Source organism: Camellia sinensis, chromosome 10 (genome assembly GCF_055761805.1).
Source record: "Camellia sinensis isolate YWXY chromosome 10, ASM5576180v1, whole genome shotgun sequence".
NCBI classification, from domain to species: domain Eukaryota; kingdom Viridiplantae; phylum Streptophyta; class Magnoliopsida; order Ericales; family Theaceae; genus Camellia; species Camellia sinensis.
Window position 1 is genome coordinate 62,276,128 of NC_138970.1, and position 17,589 is coordinate 62,293,716.

A 17,589-nucleotide genomic window follows, 5' to 3' on the forward strand; every position below is an offset into this window, starting at 1 on the left:
TACTCCTTCTGTCATTTTAATTCTTGTATTTTAAATTGACTCAATTTTGACTATACATTTATGATTTTATCTCAATTTGGTCCAATTGATTATAATTTATAATAATTTTTTTTTTAATAAAAAATACGCACATAAGTGTCACGTGTCATACTTATAAAGGCAAATTTATAAATTTACACAACTTAGTTAGTTATTCCTAGTTAATTTAGTGATAATTTTTCTTAAAAAATACTAATAATATTATTAATTGAATCAAATTAAAATAAATTAAAAAATTAAGAGTCAAAATTAAGTTAATTAACAGGATCAAAATGGTACAAGTAAAGTATAATTTATTTTATTTTTAAAAAAAAAAAATTAGAGAGATAATACAAAGAGAGGAGGGCCAAGAACGGACGGTGATGATAAGGTAAAGACATCATCTGAGTCGTATCCTCTTTCCCCTCTTCTCCAGCGTCCGATTTCACTCCCTCCCTCTTCTCTCTCCTCCTCCATAGCCCATCGATCTCTCTCTCTCTCTCTCTCTCTCGCGCCCAAATTACAAAATCACGGTAAGCAAACATTCTTTCACTCTCTCTCATCCACGCTCTCTCTCTCTACACTTTTTCTCTTATGGCGGAGTTAGGGTTTGGTTTCGATCCAAAGATGTGGTTTTTGATTTGCTTCATTTCTTTGTTGTTTTTGGATAGTGTTTTGTGCTTTGTGGAGCTAGGGTTTCGGCGACGATGTCCGACGCTGCTCCGGCGAGCCCCGGCGGTGGGAGCCACGAGAGCGGCGAGCAGAGTCCTAGGTCGAACGTCCGCGAGCAGGACAGGTTCCTCCCGATCGCCAATATCAGTCGGATCATGAAGAAGGCGCTTCCGGCGAATGGGAAGATCGCCAAGGACGCCAAGGAGACCGTGCAAGAATGCGTCTCCGAGTTCATCAGTTTCGTCACTAGCGAGTATGATAGATATTTCAATTGTGTATATATATGTGATGCCTTTGCAATTTTACATCTAAATTTTTTTAGTAATTTGATGAATTGATGAATGAAGAAGATTGGTTGAATTTAATACTGCTAGCAAGCTAATATTATGAGCATTTTTGGGAAAAGAAGTGTTACAAAGCTTCAAAATGTTTCAAGTTGTGTGCTTTGTATAATGTATAAATTTTTTGTGATTGATTGTTTGGAAATTGAATGAAGGGCGAGTGATAAGTGCCAGAGAGAGAAGAGGAAGACGATAAATGGGGATGATCTTCTCTGGGCAATGGCCACTTTGGGGTTTGAAGATTATATTGATCCGCTGAAAGTGTACCTTAGTCGATACAGAGAGGTGGTTTTATTGATTTAAATATTTCTATGCAATTTATTTTTTCCCCTTATGTGGGTAGAAATTTGATTTGTGATACATATATTGTATTGTATTAACGATTTGTTGTTTTCGTTTTGTTTTGCCTCTGTATTGGGCTGAACGAAATGTTGCAGATAGAGGTATGCCATTTTCTTATTGGTTTGTAAATCGTACATTTACTGCTCATGTGTTTATATTTGTGTGTTTGTTTATCAGTGATTTCTTGTTTTTTCCATTTGGGCGTAGCTTCTGCCAAATTTGTAGTTTTTGAAATTCTGAATTTTGCTAGGGTGATACCAAGGGATCAGGAAAGGGTGGGGAAGGGTCTGCTAAAAAAGATGGGGTTCAACCTGGTCCAAATATGCAGGTATATATACTGTACATTAAGTTATAGGACGTTCAGTTGATCTTTTTGGGAATTTTGGCGTTATGTTGTTTCTTGGATTGAAAGTCATATCCTGTCTTACCATGCCAACCTCTTCCCTCATTGTACAGTTTGCACATCAAGGTTCATTTTCACAAAGCATGAATTACGGAAATTCCCAAGTAAACCCTCTCTCTCTCTCTCTCTCTCTCTCGTCCATGGTCAAATATTGTTGTTCACATGCATAGCATAATACGTTGTGAAATCTCTTTTGTTCATTTTTAAGATACATGAGAAGTTTGATCATATTGTGTATGTATGTAATATAAATATTGATAGTTGATCCATAGAACATATACCTCTAGTGCTACTTAAAAAAAAAAAATACCCACAATTACAAATGTATTTGTTAGCACTCAAATAGATAACCAAACCAAACCAAGCCTTAAGTCTCATCAAATGAGGTCGGTTACATGAATTTTTTTTCTCCACACGACTCTATCAAAGGCCATTTCGTTAGTCAAATCAAGCAGTTTTATATCTCTATTTACCACGCTAGCCAACGTTAATTTAGGCCTACTCGGTCCCCTAACACTACTATCTAACGTCACTGTATCGCATATTTTCACTACTGCCTCTGTTAGTCTCTGTTGAATGTGACCAAACCATCTCAGGCCTCGTTTGGGAACAAGCTAATTTAGTAACTTTTTGGCTATTTGGCTAAAAAGGTAGGTAAAAAAAACTTGTATGTTTGGGATGACTTTTTGGCTAATTACGAAAAGATGTGCAAAAAGTAGAGAGAAAAGAGAATCTTTGACTTTTTGGTATGGGTTGTTGGCTTTTTGGCTAATTTAGTAACTTTTTGACTAATTGGCTAAAATAGTCTCTTGCCAAACGAGGCCTCAGTCTCTCAACTTATCTTCTATTGGTGCTACTCCTACCCATTCTCGACACTCATTCCTAATTCTGTCTTGTCTAGTCCTGCCATACATTTACCTTAACATCCCCATCTCAGCAACACTCATCTTATCAACATGTTTATTGGTTGCCCAACACTCCGTCCCATAGAACATCACTGGTCTAATAGTCGTCATATAGAATTTACCTTTTAGTCTAGTAGGTATTCGTTTGTTGCACAGTACCCTAAACGCACTTCTTCACTTAAGCCATCCTGCCTTAATCCTATGGGTCACATCCGTATTAATCTCTCCCGCCGTTGTGATAATTGACTGTGAATAATGAAAATGTTCACTCTTAGGCAGTTCTTAGTTTTCAATCTTTACTTTTCCTCTACTTTCATTGTTACTGTTATTAAATTTACACTCCATGTACTCTGTCTTAGTTCTACTTATCTGGAATCCTTTAGATTCAAGTGCTTGTCTTCAAATTTCTAACTTTGTGTTAATTCCTTCTCTAATCTCATCTACTAACACGATATTATCTGCAAAAAGTATACAACATGGCACGTCATCCTGAATATTTCTCGTTAACTCATTCATAACTAAAGCAAAAAAATAAGGACTTAAGGTAGATCCTTGGTGTATCCCTACAGTGATAGGAAATTCATTTGTCTCTCTAGCAGGCGATTTAACAGTGGTCACCACCCCTTCATACATGTCTCTAATCACATCAATGTATCCTTTTGTCACCCCTTCCTTCTTTAACATCCACCATATTATATTCCGAGGGACTCTGTCATATGCTTTTTCAAGATCGATAAACATTATATGAATGTCTCTTTCTTTTTTTTTCCCTATACTTTTCTATTACTCTCTTCAAAAGATAGATTGCTTTCATTGTTGACCTGCCAGACATAAACCCAAATTGATTCTCTGACACCTCTGTTATATCTCGTAATCAGCATTCCATCACCCTTTCCCACACTTTCATTATATGACACATTAGTTTGATTTCTCTATAGTTATTACAATTCTGGACGTCTCCTTTATTCTTATAAATTGCTACTAAAATACTTTTCCTTCACTCATTTGGCATATTCCCAGTCAACAAAATCTTGCTAAATAACCTAGTCAACCAAGTAACTTTCTTTTTACCTAAACACTTCCAAGCTTCAATAGGGATATCCTTTGACTTAAAGCCTTATTTGATTTCATCTTGTTAAGTGCAATCTCCACTTCAAAGTTCCTAATCCTGCGATAGAACCTATAGTCTTGGTTTGTCGTATTACTGGCTATTTCTTTCCCTATTGACGTACCTCCATGTTCCTCATTTAATAGTTCTTCCATCTCTCCTTAATCTCTTCATCCTTCACTAATTCCTTAAAATCCTTACTCTTAATTCACTTAACTTGATTAAAATCTCTTGTTTTCCTCTTCCGTATCTTAGCAAGTTTGTATATCTTATTTTCTCCCTCCTTACTATCTAGTCTAGTGTATAGGTCATTATAAGCTTTTAACTTAGCCTCTCTCACTACTTTTTTGACCTCCTTATTAGTCAATCTATAGTTCTTAAGCTTTCCTCAGTTCTATCCTTCTGCCACTTTCTAAAACACTCTTTTTTTATCTTAACTAATGTTTGAATCTCTTCCCTCCACCACCAAGTTTTCCTAAAGCTGCGTCCCGTCCCTTTCGACACTCCAAGCACTTCCCTTGAGATTCTCCTCATACAATTGGCCATCAAATTCTACATAGTGTTAGCATCATTTTCTAAGTCCCAAGTACTTTCCTTGTAAATTCTATTCTTAAATGTTTCTAATTTCTCCCCTTTTAGGTCCTACCATTTTGTCTTACGACGCCCATCATCCTTCCTAGCTTAGTATTGCACTTTAAAACATAAATCTAGTACCAAAATCCTATGTTGGGAGGTTAGATTCTCTCCAGGAATCACTTTACAATCATTGTATTTTAGGCGGTTCACTTTTCTTACTAAAACGTAATCTATTTAGTTCTTAACTGACCAACTCTTAAAGATTATCAAATGCTCCTCCCTCTCCTTATACATCGTATTGGCTACCACCAGGTCAGAAGCTAGCGCAAAATCTAAGATACTCTCTTCAGCCTTATTTCTATCACCAAAACCATAGCCACCATGCACTCTTTCATAGCTTAGTTTATCTATACTTGCATGGCCATTGAAATTTCCACCTATAATTAGGTTTTCTCCTACTGGTATCTCCTGTAAGATCTCATCCATTTGCTCCTAAAAATCCCTCTTAGTCTGATCATGTAATCCTACTTGAGGAGCGTATGCATTAATAACGTTCACTATATTCCATCCAATAACTAGTTTAACTAACATAATCCTATCCCCTCTCCTAATGACCGCCACTATATTTTCCGCAAGACCCCTGGCAACTATGATTCCTACCCCATTTTTGCTTCTATTTTCACCATTATAATACAGTTTAAAATCAGTATCTTTAATTTCCCTAGTTTTCTCATCCGTCCACTTAGTTTCTTGTACACATGCTATACTAACTCTAATCCTAATCATAACATCTATCAATTCCATCGTCTTATGAGTTAAAGTTTTCATATTCCAAGTGACTACCTTAAACCTGTAGTTTTGGACTAGCTTCTTTACCCGCGTTTGTCCAGAAAAACGCAGGAACCTTTACCCATTTTTCACCGCACCCAGGCGTTGATGCGGCATCCCTTGTTCACTTTTCGAAACACCCGGAGGCAGACGCAACGCGTCACTTGAGGGGAACGACCTAGCATTTAATCGATTCAAAGTAGAATTCATTGTCATGAGCACTCAAACAGATGAAAAATAATTTTATTTGCAATAAAGTATTGGCTGTCAATAGTGTAGTATTTAGTCTGTATTCTACTGGCAGTCAATCCATAGTGAATTAATACATTGTATGCAAATTTTATCAAGAATCTTGAATTGGGAAGTTGAAGATTCTTTAAGTCATTGGGAACATTGAATGCATGTATTCTATGATGATATTCTTGACACATTCTTGATAATGAATTTTTAATTACTTTAAGATTTGTTTGCTATATATACACGTACGATATATACATATATTGGTATATGAATATAAAGATTCTTACACACACACACACACATACATATATATGGATCTTTGCATGATGCCGGTGGTGATGATAAGAAAAATGGATGACAGATAGTAAAAATGTAAAATAATTAATTGTTAGAAATCAAATAGAAGCATTAGCCATCAACAATGACAAACTAGAAGCCTATAACAAATATGGCATCAGTAAACATGTAAGGTTAGAATAAGAGCATCATATATATATATATATAGATGTATGTCACGACCCCAAACCGCCCCTAATAGTTTGATACCATGATGGCCAGTAATCTAAGATTACCGAAGGCTTGAAGCTTGAGTAACCAGCTTAGGGTATGATGAGATATCACCCCTTATTTATAAATAAAGATTAGGGTTTACAAGGTAGACAATTACAAGATGATCCCTGAGTGCATAAAAAATGATTACAGACTCTTTCGGCTAATATAATATGCTAAGTGACTTTCGGTGATTATAATATGCCAACACTCCCCCTCAAGCTGGTGCGAAGATATCTCTCATGCCCAGCTTGCCTAATATGTCATGAAACGGTTTATTCCCAACTCCCTTGGTGAGAATGTCAGCAAGTTGGTCACCAGACTGAACAAAAGGAGTACAAATGGTACCACTAGTGAGTTTCTCCTTAATGAAGTGGCGATCAATCTCAACATGTTTTGTCCTGTCATGTTGAACTGGATTGTGAGCAATGTTGATGGCGGCCTTATTATCACAGTATAACCGCATGGAGTCCGTCTGAGCAATACCTAGATCACTCAACAATAATTTGATCCATAAAAGTTCACACACACCTTGTGCCATAGCTCTAAACTCAGCTTCTGCACTTGACCTGGCAACCACATTCTGTTTCTTACTCCTCCAAGTAACTAGGTTGCCGCCGACAAATGTACAATACCCTGAAGTTGATCTCCTATCAGTTACTGACCCAGCCCAGTCAGCATCTGTATAGGCTTCTACACGAAGATGATCATACTTTGAAAAATACAGACCCTTACCAGGAGCAGACTTCAAATACCTCAAGATTCTCATGACAGCCTCAAGGTGAATCTAATGAGGAGCATGCATAAACTAACTACACTGACAGCAACAGCAATAGCAATATCAGGACGGGAGTGAAGATAGGTAAATGAGCTTACCCACTAAACGTTGATAGCTCCCCCTATCCACAACTTCTCCTCCTTCATCATCCCCCAATTTCTGATTAGGTTCCAGTGGGGTGGCACATGCCTTGCAGCCAAGCATCCCAGTTTCCTTCAACAGGTCAAGCACATATTTTCTCTGTGAGATAAATATCCCATCCTTAGAGCGAGCAACTTCAATTCCCAGAAAATACTTCAAGCTTCCCAAGTCTTTGATTTCAAATTCGTTGGCTAAATATTTCTTCAACAGAGGTATTTTTCCACTATCATTGCCTGTAAGAACTATGTCATCTACATAAACAATAAGTGCTGTAGTCTTACCGCATGAGGAATGTTTCACAAATAATGTGTGATCTGCCTGACTTTGTTTGAAGCCATATTTAAACATAGCCTGAGTGAATCTCTCGAACCGAGCCCTTGGAGACTGTTTGAGACCATATAATGACTTCCGAAGTTTGCATACTTTCCCTTCTGTTTGATGATCCTCAAAACCCGGAGGAATGTCCATATATACTTCTTCTTCGAGGTCACCATGGAGAAAAGCATTCTTGACATTAAACTGATAAAGCGGCCAATCTAGATTAGCTGCTAGAGAGAGAAGTACTCTGACTGAATTCATTTTAGCCACGGGTGCGAAGGTCTCCTGATAATCAATGCCATATGTCTGAGTAAACCCTTTTGCCACAAGTCTTACCTTGTAACGCTCAATAGACCCATCTGCTTTGTGTTTCACAGTATATACCCATTTACAGCCCACTGGTCGTTTGCCCGTAGGTAACTCAGTCAATTCCCAAGTGCCATTCTTCCTAAGTGCTTTCATTTCCTCAATCATGGCTAGTTTCCACTCAGAGATAGCGAGAGCATCCTAAAAATGGTTAGGAATGCTAACAGAGGAAATATTGGACACAAACGCTCTATATGAGGATGACAAATGAGAGTATGATACAAACTGTGAGATAGGATGTTGAGTACAAGATCTCACACCCTTCCTTTTGGCAATAGGAACATCAAGATCAATGGACTCACGAGATTCAAAGTTACCTAGACTCTCATTAGAAGCAGGAGATGGCAGTGGAGTAGCAGAAACGGTCCCGTGTATCCAGTTAACTTGTTTTCTGTCGATGTCCCGAACATAAACATGGCCATCCTTATTCTTGGTGACAATGGGTTCTATAGTTCCAGTAGAAGAGGGAGTTCCAGTAGAAGAGGGGGGTGCAAGAACAACTGGTTCTATCATAGGAGGCACAGGACTCACTTCTACCATAGGAGGCACAGGACTCACTTCACACCAAGGCTCCCCCGGAAATGAGGACGGTGACACCGGAGAGGACAAGAAATAGGACTGGGACTCAAAGAAAGTGACATCCATGGACACAAACCACTTACGAGAAGAAGGGTGGTAACATTTATACCCCTTTTGAGTAGGAGAATAATCAAGGAAAACACACTTGAGGGAGCGAGGGTCCAACTTACCACGAGAGGGAGAGTGATTATGGACAAAACAGACACAACCAAATATTTTGGGAGGAATAGAAAACAAGGACTGAGAACCGAGGAGGACGTGAAGTAGAGCCTGTTTGTCCAAGACCTGGGTAGGGAGACGATTAATAAGATGGGCAGCGGTGAGAACGGCATCGCCCCAATAGGGTCGAGGCACGTTCATAAAAAAACACATGCACCGAGCTATGTCAAGAAGATGCCGATTCTTGCGTTCAGCCACCCCATTTTGTTGAGGGGTATTGGTACAAGAGGTCTGATGGATAATGCCATGAGTAGAGAAATATTGCCCTAACCTAGAATCTATGTATTCCCCGCCATTATCAGAACGAAATATTTTGATAGTGGCCCCAAACTGAGTACAAATCATCTTATGAAAAGTGCGAAACACAGAGAAAACTTCACTCTTATCTTTCATGAGATACACCCAAGTAGCACGAGAAAAATCATCAATAAATGTAACAAACCAGCGATGACCTTTCACAGACAGAACACGAGAGGGACCCCAAACATCAGAATGTATTAATGAAAAAGGAACTAAGCTTTTATTCAAACTGGGAGCAAAAGAAGCTCTATGTTGTTTTCCAAGTTGACAAGACTCACAAAGAAAGTCAGACACATGATGATTTGCGAAACTAGAAGGAAATAAATGCTTAAGTAAATGAAATGAGGGATGCCCAAGACGGCGATGCCACAACCATACATCAGCGGGGGTAGTAGAAGACGTGGTGGAAGAATAAGCAAGTTTGTCCGGTTGATCTAGGAAGTAGAGATCATTTTCTGCACTACCACTGCCAATCGTCCTCCCCGTGACAAGGTCCTGAAAAAGACAATGATCAGGAAAAAACGTCACACAACAATTCAAATCCTGGGTAAGACGACTTAAGGATAACAGATTAACAGAAAACTTGAGAACATGGAGAACAGAAGATAGATGCATGGTAGGAGTGACTTGGACTAAACCTTTTCCAGAAATGGAAGAAACAGTTCCATCGGCAATCCTAACTTTGTCCTGACCTGAAGAGGGCTTATAGGCAGAAAAAAGATCAGAGGAGCCAGACATATGATCTGAGGCACCAGAATCAATAATCCAAGGCAAAGATGTATGACACAGGAAAGTACAAGGAGAAGATGCTAAGTTACCTGAGCGGGCAAAGGACGAGGAAGCGGTACTGAGAGTAGTAGAAGATCGGCGGTCCAACAATTGGCGCAAAGCATCCTCCAGCTCAGTATCAGAAGCCTGGGTAACAGAAGTGGAATTAGAATCAAGGGTATCAACGGCACTAGACTGATGAGCCCGGGAATAGGAACCACGTCCTCGAGAGTGGCCTGACCGACCTCCTCGAGAACCAGACCGATCACCTCGACTCCCAGATGGAGTCCCATGAAGCTTCCAACATGTCTCACGAGTATGCCGCGGCTTCTTGCAATAATCACAGAATACAGACTCCTTAGCAGCAGACGGAGGAGGCAGGCTGAGGCCATCTCGAGGAGTAGACAGTAATGCGGAACGGTCAGTAGAGACAGGGGACATCATAGCAGACCGACGACTCTCCTCATTTTGTACATAGGCAAATGCCTCCTGCAGTGAAGGAAGAGTGTCCATACTCAGAACTCGACCCCTAACTGGATCATACTCCATATTTAGGCCGGCCAAAAATTTAAAGACCCGTTCCCGTGCGATGAACTTCTTGTACCCGACAGAATCAGTAGGGCAAACGGGCTTATAGTCTTCCAGGTGGTCAAGGCGTTTCCAGCCGTTGGTGAGGAAATTGAAGTACTGAAGAATAGTCTGCTCCCCCTGAAGTGTGCTCTCAATAGAGCGACGCAACTCAAATGCCTGTGAAAAATTTCCTTTGCGGGAATAGGTAACAGCCACAGCCTCCCAAATGTCCTGGGCAGTCTCCATAGACAAGTAGCCCTCACCAAGTTCTGGAACCATCGAATGGATAAGCCAACTCATAATCAAAGAGTTAGTAATCTCCCATTGGTCATAACCTGAGTCAGTGGTACTAGGTGCCTGTATCCTGCCATCAACATACCCCATCTTCCCTCTGCTTTTCAAAAACAAAGTCAAACTTTGAGACCATGCTAGGTAGTTCTGACCATTAAATAGAGAGGTGGTGATTTTCAGACTAGGGTTGGAGTTCTCAGTCATGGTAGTAGGTAGAATGAGACTCTCACTTTTTGGTGTTTGAGACGAAGAGGACACACTAGTGGAATCTGTCATGGATACAATACTACCAAACCCGCAACAAACTAGTGGAAATCACAAACCCAGAAGGTGGAAGTGAGATATCAGGTACAATGACCACTATAAAGACATAACAAAATTACGAAACCATTTAATTTTTGTTTTTGTTTTTTTTTTTTTTTTTTTTTGTTTTTTTTTTTTGAATTAATTAATTAATTAATTAATTAATATTTTTTTTTTTTTTTTAAAAAAAAAATTGAGTTATTTATGGATACATGTCTTTATATATATAAATATCTCTATATCAGGCTATATTTATATATATATTAGGATATATATGTATATATATATATTTATATATACCACAGTGAGATCAGAGGCTGAGGAAGACGAGGGACGAAATGGCTGGAGGAGATCGCCGAGCTGAGGAGCTGACGGCTGAGTGATGATCGACAGAGGAAGGCGAGGAGATCGACTGAGGAAGACGGCTGAGGAGATCGACTGAGTTGCGGAGATCGACTGAGGAAGACGGCTGAGGAAGACGATCCACCCAGGTAAGCTTCGAACCCTAGAGTGTTGTTGGTGAAGAAGGTCTACCAACGAGGGTGAACCGAAACCCTATAAGTTCGGCTCTGATACCATGAAGCTTGAGTAACCAGCTTAGGGTATGATGAGATATCACCCCTTATTTATAAATAAAGATTAGGGTTTACAAGGTAGACAATTACAAGATGATCCCTGAGTGCATAAAAAATGATTACAGACTCTTTCGGCTAATATAATATGCTAAGTGACTTTCGGTGATTATAATATGCCAACAAGGCCAACTTTCAAAATTCACACACAATCAGAGTATATAAATATATGGGGCTCACAAGTGCGGAAGCAAAAATCTAAAATACAAGTGGTCCATAAGAGCAGTGCATAAGTCACATGAGATAGTAACCATTCACATATGGGTTATAATTTAATAACAAACAAGCAAAGTGCAAGTTACATATTTTGTATTAGCAAAGGGCTCCACAAGCCAACATAAGCAAGTTGTATAAATTACAGATTTAAGTACACAGTTTGCCAGGTCGCCGACATCTTCTTTGCCGACATAACAATCACACAAAAACATACGTCTTGATCAAAAGGCTTCTCAGCCGACGTGTTCAAAGTACAAATATTACAAGTCGAGAAGCATGATTTTCAAGACTGCTAGCTTAGGTGCAGGTTAAGCCGACATAAATAAGGCCCAAAAATAAGCTCCAGAAATCACGTCTAGGCGTCACCGCCTTCTTGTTCATCACCTACATATATATAGAGAGGGTGGGCTTGGATACTCAGTGAATGTCATAAATAATAAAGGGGTTTGCATGAATAATAGCCGAAATCCTTTCAAAACAATACAAGACAAAACTCTATATATATAACAAGGAATGGACCTCGTCCATCTAACAAATCTTCACAGTTTCAAGGGATACGTACTAGCATCACATATTACAAATAATAACATTTCGGCAAACATATCCACACGGTAAACCGTCCGTGGCAAAGCAAGATAGGCATCTCAAACGAGGGTGCTACAAAAGTTTAGAGTCCTCTAGCACAAGGAACTTTCAAGATAAGATGTGCTGCGAAAGTTTAGAGTCCTCCAGCACGAGGGACCTATGTTACAAAGGCCCGTAGCCCTTTAACACTAGAGTACAAATCAAGGGTGCTGCGGAAGTTTAGAGTCCTCCAGCACGAGGACTTTCAAAACAAGATGTGCTGCGAAAGTTTAGAGTCCTCCAGCACGAGGGACTTTCAAACGAGATGTGCTGCGAAAGTTTAGGATCCTCCAGCACGAGGGACTTTCAAACAAGATGTACTGCGAAAGTTTAGAGTCCTTCAACACAAGGGACTTTCCAAGAATGTCATCAAAACAAGATAATACTTGATATACGAAATAGGGACAATTATTCATGCTTAACAAATACTTTCAAAACAAGGCAAGGCAAGGTCTTTATCAAAACGCATAACATAGCTTTATTAAAAATACCACTCACCTTGTCCTTCCAACGTCGGGGTCAAGGCAAGTCCCAGTCCTACAACACATGGCAAAGTCTATTGAACGCATTACTCAAGACAAGTCTAGCTTACATGCAAATGACCTCGGCATTCTTCAAAACTAAGTTAAATCGAATCAAAACATAGTTCCTTATCTTTGGAAAAACATGCTGGGCAACTACCAGGTCTAGGCCGAGGTCCCACACCTCCTCGCCGAAGTGTGGCCTCGATGGCCACTGTCGAAAGTGAAGTCGGGAAAATCTGAGTTTCCCTCTTGATAAACATGAAGAACATGAGCATGAAGAACTTGAAGAACATGAGCATGAAGAACTTGAAGAACATGAGCATGAGGAAGATGAATGCAAAAATCATAACTTGCTATACAAAAGCTAAGATTTCATGCCACAACTACGAAAACGTGGACCTGGGTACCCATACTCAAGGATCTTATCAAAACAAACACAAATGCATGAGCTTCGATGCAAACTTTCGGATCAAACGAGGCTTTTCTTCAAAAACACATGGAAACAGTTTCCTCTTTCCAAAACAAACTTTAAATCGATGAATGGTGTGTAAAACAAGTTTGATCGTGCAATGCAGCTAGATAATGGATAAAAACAACATGAATAGGTTAAGATTCTAACCTCAAAACTCGAATCTAACGGCTCAAGCTCTAACGATCAAGCTTGGAAGTCACCCTCTCTAGCTCAAACTTCTCCTCCTTCTCACTAGAGTTTCTCTCTCTAAAAGGCAAGATTGATACAAAAAACGAAATGCCTCACACGACAAACACTGACTTAATCCCTCTGTCGGGACACGTGGCATTGGCTGATTCGCTCAACTCAAAAAGTGACTGACTTGACAAGACAAGACCAAGACAAAGCGTACCCAGCAAGCTAGGCGGCACGAACACACCGGCAAGTAACGACATCGGCTAATAGCAAGACTCCGGCAATCAAGAGGAAAGGACATCGGCTTGGGAAGACAACACCTGACTAAAAGGTGCCACACCTCGGCCTAGGTCAAACCATTCCAGGAACAAAATCACTCATGCAAGGATCAAGGATCTAGAACGCCTAGATATCAACATCTCGGCCCAGATGATGCACATCTCGGCCTAGGCGACGCGCACCTCGGCCTAGACGGTGACATCTCGGCTAATATGCCAGGGTGAAGATGGAGGTCAGCCAACGAGGTTCCAAGACAGTTCTAAGTGACAAAGGCTTCGAAGGTGCCTAGGCTTAAGATGACCTCGGCAACACACCAGTCAAGAACAAAGCATGCAAGAAATCGTTCAAGCAAAACAAGACAAGATTTGCAAATGCACTTATTAAAACAAAATCATCCATAATGTATGCAAGTATGACTAAGTCAAAAATGAGGGTTGTTACAATGTATTTGTTATTATTATATTTTTTCTGATAATTGAGTGTTTGGGTCAGCTTATGTGCACTTCGACTAATCCTGGGAACCAATCCCACCGCCCACTTGTGGGGGTCCCATTTAAAGCCAGAGCAAATGTCCTGTATGGACTGGCCTCAAGGAGCTGATTGCAGCTAGTGAGTATTGAACTTGAGACCTGGAGGGAGCACACTCCTAGGCTCCAAGTTGTGCCCACTAGACTAACCCCTTGAGGTTACACATATATATATATATAAAGCATGTAAACGGGCTTGGAGGTTCCTAAACCAATTCCATCCCAAATCCGATTCGGGTTTTACCTTCTTCCACCATACTTCTCACATGCAACCTCCTAAAAACCATCCCATTATAGGTGAAGGCATGTGGGTTTTCGACTATGTTACATGGATTCTAGTATGAATATTGGGTGGGAGTGCTTGTCCAAGTGTTATATGTTTCTGAGCCTAAGTTCTAAGATATTAGGATATGTATCCAAAAGTTGGGTATGTGTACATGGACATGTCTTGAACATTTATATATATTACGTACATATTGTATAATATTTTTAGATAAGATCATATAAATTATTTAGAAATATATTTGAAATTAAATTAGATTTAAGAAAAATATAGACTTTCTATCTTTCATTTATGTGAGAGGCAACAAATATTTCTTTACCAACAAGTGTGAGCTTCTTCTTCTTCAAACATCGTATGAAATTAGAGGATCTAACTGTTTAAATTAGGTATAGGTCAGACACATATTCCATATCCTTATCCTTATCATATTTGGTGGACTTGTAGTACTTTGTGTGACACTGGTTTCCAAATTGTTTGGCTGAGTTACCATCTGTATTTGCAACCGAAGTAGTAGACACGAACACAACCCATACATGGCTACATGGTGATTTTCAAAAAAATATAGGACATAATATGCTTGGAACACGTTAAAAATTTATATTTTATAAATTTATTATATGTCAAATATATGAATAGTTTATTCAAGGAAAATGAAAAAATAAATTAAAATAAATAACACTAATCAAAATTAAGGGATAATTAGTTAGTAGTCCCATTGAATAGTCTTATAAATGGTGTGTATATCATTGTGTTTATTATTGACACAACCGTTTCCTTTTATTTATTATTATGGAGATTTGTATGCCAATCATATAGATTTCTCTTATCAACTTAGTAACCTAATTAATAACCAAGAAATGAAAGTTGGATTCTCTATGCCATCTTTCTAGCCAGCTTACTCTCGGTGCTGATTGATACCCTCCATGCTTTGCAGTGGTCATTAATACTCATTGACATCTTTTTATTGCTAGCTCATATGTTCCTTGTAAGTTGTGCCATATTGGTGGTTTGCTTGAGCCAACCTTACTGCGAAGTGAAATTGGGATTTGTATTTGCTGTTAGTACATTTTAACTACCACAAAATTTCAAAGTAAGACCTGCTTTTTGGGCATGGATTTTGGGCATTTCAAATATATTTTCGTTGCGTTGTTTATATGTTACACATTTTAGGTTTGATAACCTTTCACAGTTCATTGTGAAAGCTCATTTCTTCTGCCATGTTGATATGTAACATTTCAATTGTGACCAAATCATGAGTTTCCATAGTAAACCATAATGAGAAATTACACAATTCACCATAACAAGAAATTTCACAATAGATAATAATTTGAAATTTGATGATTGACCATAGTGTGAAAGCTCATTTCTTCTGCCATGTTGATATTTAACGTTTCAATTGTGACCATATCACGAGTTTCCCTAGTAAACCATAATGAGAAATTACACAATTCACCGTAACAAGAAATTTCACAATAGATAATAATTTGAAATTTGATGATTGACCATAGTGTGAAAGTTCATTATTTAACGCAATGAAACGGTTTCTATATCGGACAGTGTTGGTTGTTTTACATTTTTTAAAGTGAGTAGTTGCTGGGAAAACTCATTGTCCATACTAAGAAATTTCACAATTGACCATATCTTGCAAATTACAAGAATATTAAAGCCCATAATTTCACACTTCTCAAAAATTGACACTATTATATTAATTGAAAGTGTGAATAGTCACACCTACCATGAAATTTACACTGTGTGCGCACTCATGCTTGTGATTTTGATTTTGTAACCATAAATAACCATAATTAGTGGGATTTGATTTTGCAACTATGATTAGTGGTATTTGATTTTGTAATAATTAATGCAATACTAGCTTGAGGTTTTTTTTTTTTGGTAATTTGTTCTGGCACAGGACTTTTTGGGTTATTAGAAAAAGAATGGTACTTGCTAGTCTCATATCTAGGATTTTTGGTTTAAAATCCCTAAAATTAAGAAGTAATATATTCCATAACTTAGATAGGAGAAGACATAGACTAACATAAGATGTGATTGTAAAAAAATGATAGAAGTTTGTTTAATTTAATTGGGAATATAGCGTTTGACAGAGCTTATTATGAAAAGAATTCATATAGCCGATCTCATTTGATTAGGACACAAGGCTTAGTTTGGTTCGATTATCAGCGGGTTCGCAAGAAAAAAGATTGGGCATTATCAATACCAATACCAAGCTGATGGTAAAGTGAAACTGTGAAAGATGATGTTCGTTTTTACATTAATGAATTAATGGGGTAATCTTACATTTTTGGAGGATTTGTAGTTGCTACTGGTGTAAAGCTTTTTATTTTTATAATTGATGGTATAGCTGATGATGTATGATCATTCCATGTTTTCCTTAAATATGCCTGTTGCATATCATTTGATGCCATTGTCTCTCACCTCTTTCTAGTCACTATTGACTATAATTTGGATTAATTGAGCTATCTGTTTTTCAAAGAGTAGTTATACTTGTTTCTTGAGTTTTGCAGTCACAAGGTCAACATATGATGCTTCCCATGCACGGCACAGAGTAGAATGAATTCTCAAACAGTTTCCATCATTTTCAATCCTAAACGAGGATATCATGTTTAAAGCTCTTTACTTATTTTAAATGTGTTCGGATCTGAGCATTGTAACATTTTAGGGGTGATTGGTTGGCGTTGTTTCATGTCCAGTGTTATGTTTCGGCATGTTTGTATATTACAGTGTCTTCTGGAGTAGATAAATTATTTGATGAATATTGAGAACCTTTGGTGGATTTATTGAATCTTCTTTTGTTTTTTTTAGTAACTTTTATTTTGGTAGGTAGGCAAGACCGGATATTTGGTCATGTAACTGACTGAGAAACTCTGTTGTGCTTTCTTTTTTTTTCCTTTCACCTTGTTGCTATTTTCTCATTATTTTTAGATGTGTTGAGAAAATGTCTTAATCGATTTTTAAAACATCCCAAGTATGAACTGTTGGTTATGTTTGGATCTTGAATTTGTATAATTTAATGACAAAAGGAAAGGGAAGGAAAAATGAAGCAAAAGCTAATTTCCTCCCTCTCTTTTCTCTCTATTAGGGCTGTAAACGAACTAAGCCATTTATGGACAGCATGAGTTCGGTTCATTTAAAGTTTGTTTAAACTCGATTCATTTACTAAATGAACAAGTTCGAACTTGATTGTTAGGCTTGTTTATTAATCGAGCTGAGCTTGAATAGCACTAA

The 17,589-nt window shown here is 38.3% G+C and overlaps 1 protein-coding gene across 1 annotated transcript; it reads left to right on the top strand.

The window, feature by feature from the left end:
- The first annotated feature begins 344 nt into the window (after positions 1-344).
- On the top strand, positions 345-17,257 carry LOC114259442 (nuclear transcription factor Y subunit B-8). Its single transcript, XM_028199463.2, has 7 exons — positions 345-551; positions 713-943; positions 1,187-1,316; positions 1,469-1,474; positions 1,624-1,701; positions 1,830-1,880; positions 16,869-17,257. The coding sequence occupies exons 2-7, from the start codon at positions 726-728 to the stop codon at positions 16,911-16,913; spliced, it is 528 nt and encodes a 175-aa protein (XP_028055264.2). The 5' UTR covers positions 345-551; positions 713-725; the 3' UTR covers positions 16,914-17,257.
- The last annotated feature ends 332 nt before the right edge of the window (positions 17,258-17,589 follow it).

What these genes read in the sequence shown, in the direction of transcription:
- LOC114259442 (XM_028199463.2), top strand. Translation starts at nt 726, where the DNA reads ATGTCCGACGCTGCTCCGGCGAGCCCCGGCGGTGGGAGCCACGAGAGC. An exon ending in ATCAGTTTCGTCACTAGCGA is followed by an intron (nt 944 to 1,186) that starts GTATGATAGATA and finishes AATTGAATGAAG; the next exon opens with GGCGAGTGATAAGTGCCAGA. An exon ending in TGAATTACGGAAATTCCCAA is followed by an intron (nt 1,881 to 16,868) that starts GTAAACCCTCTC and finishes TGAGTTTTGCAG; the next exon opens with TCACAAGGTCAACATATGAT.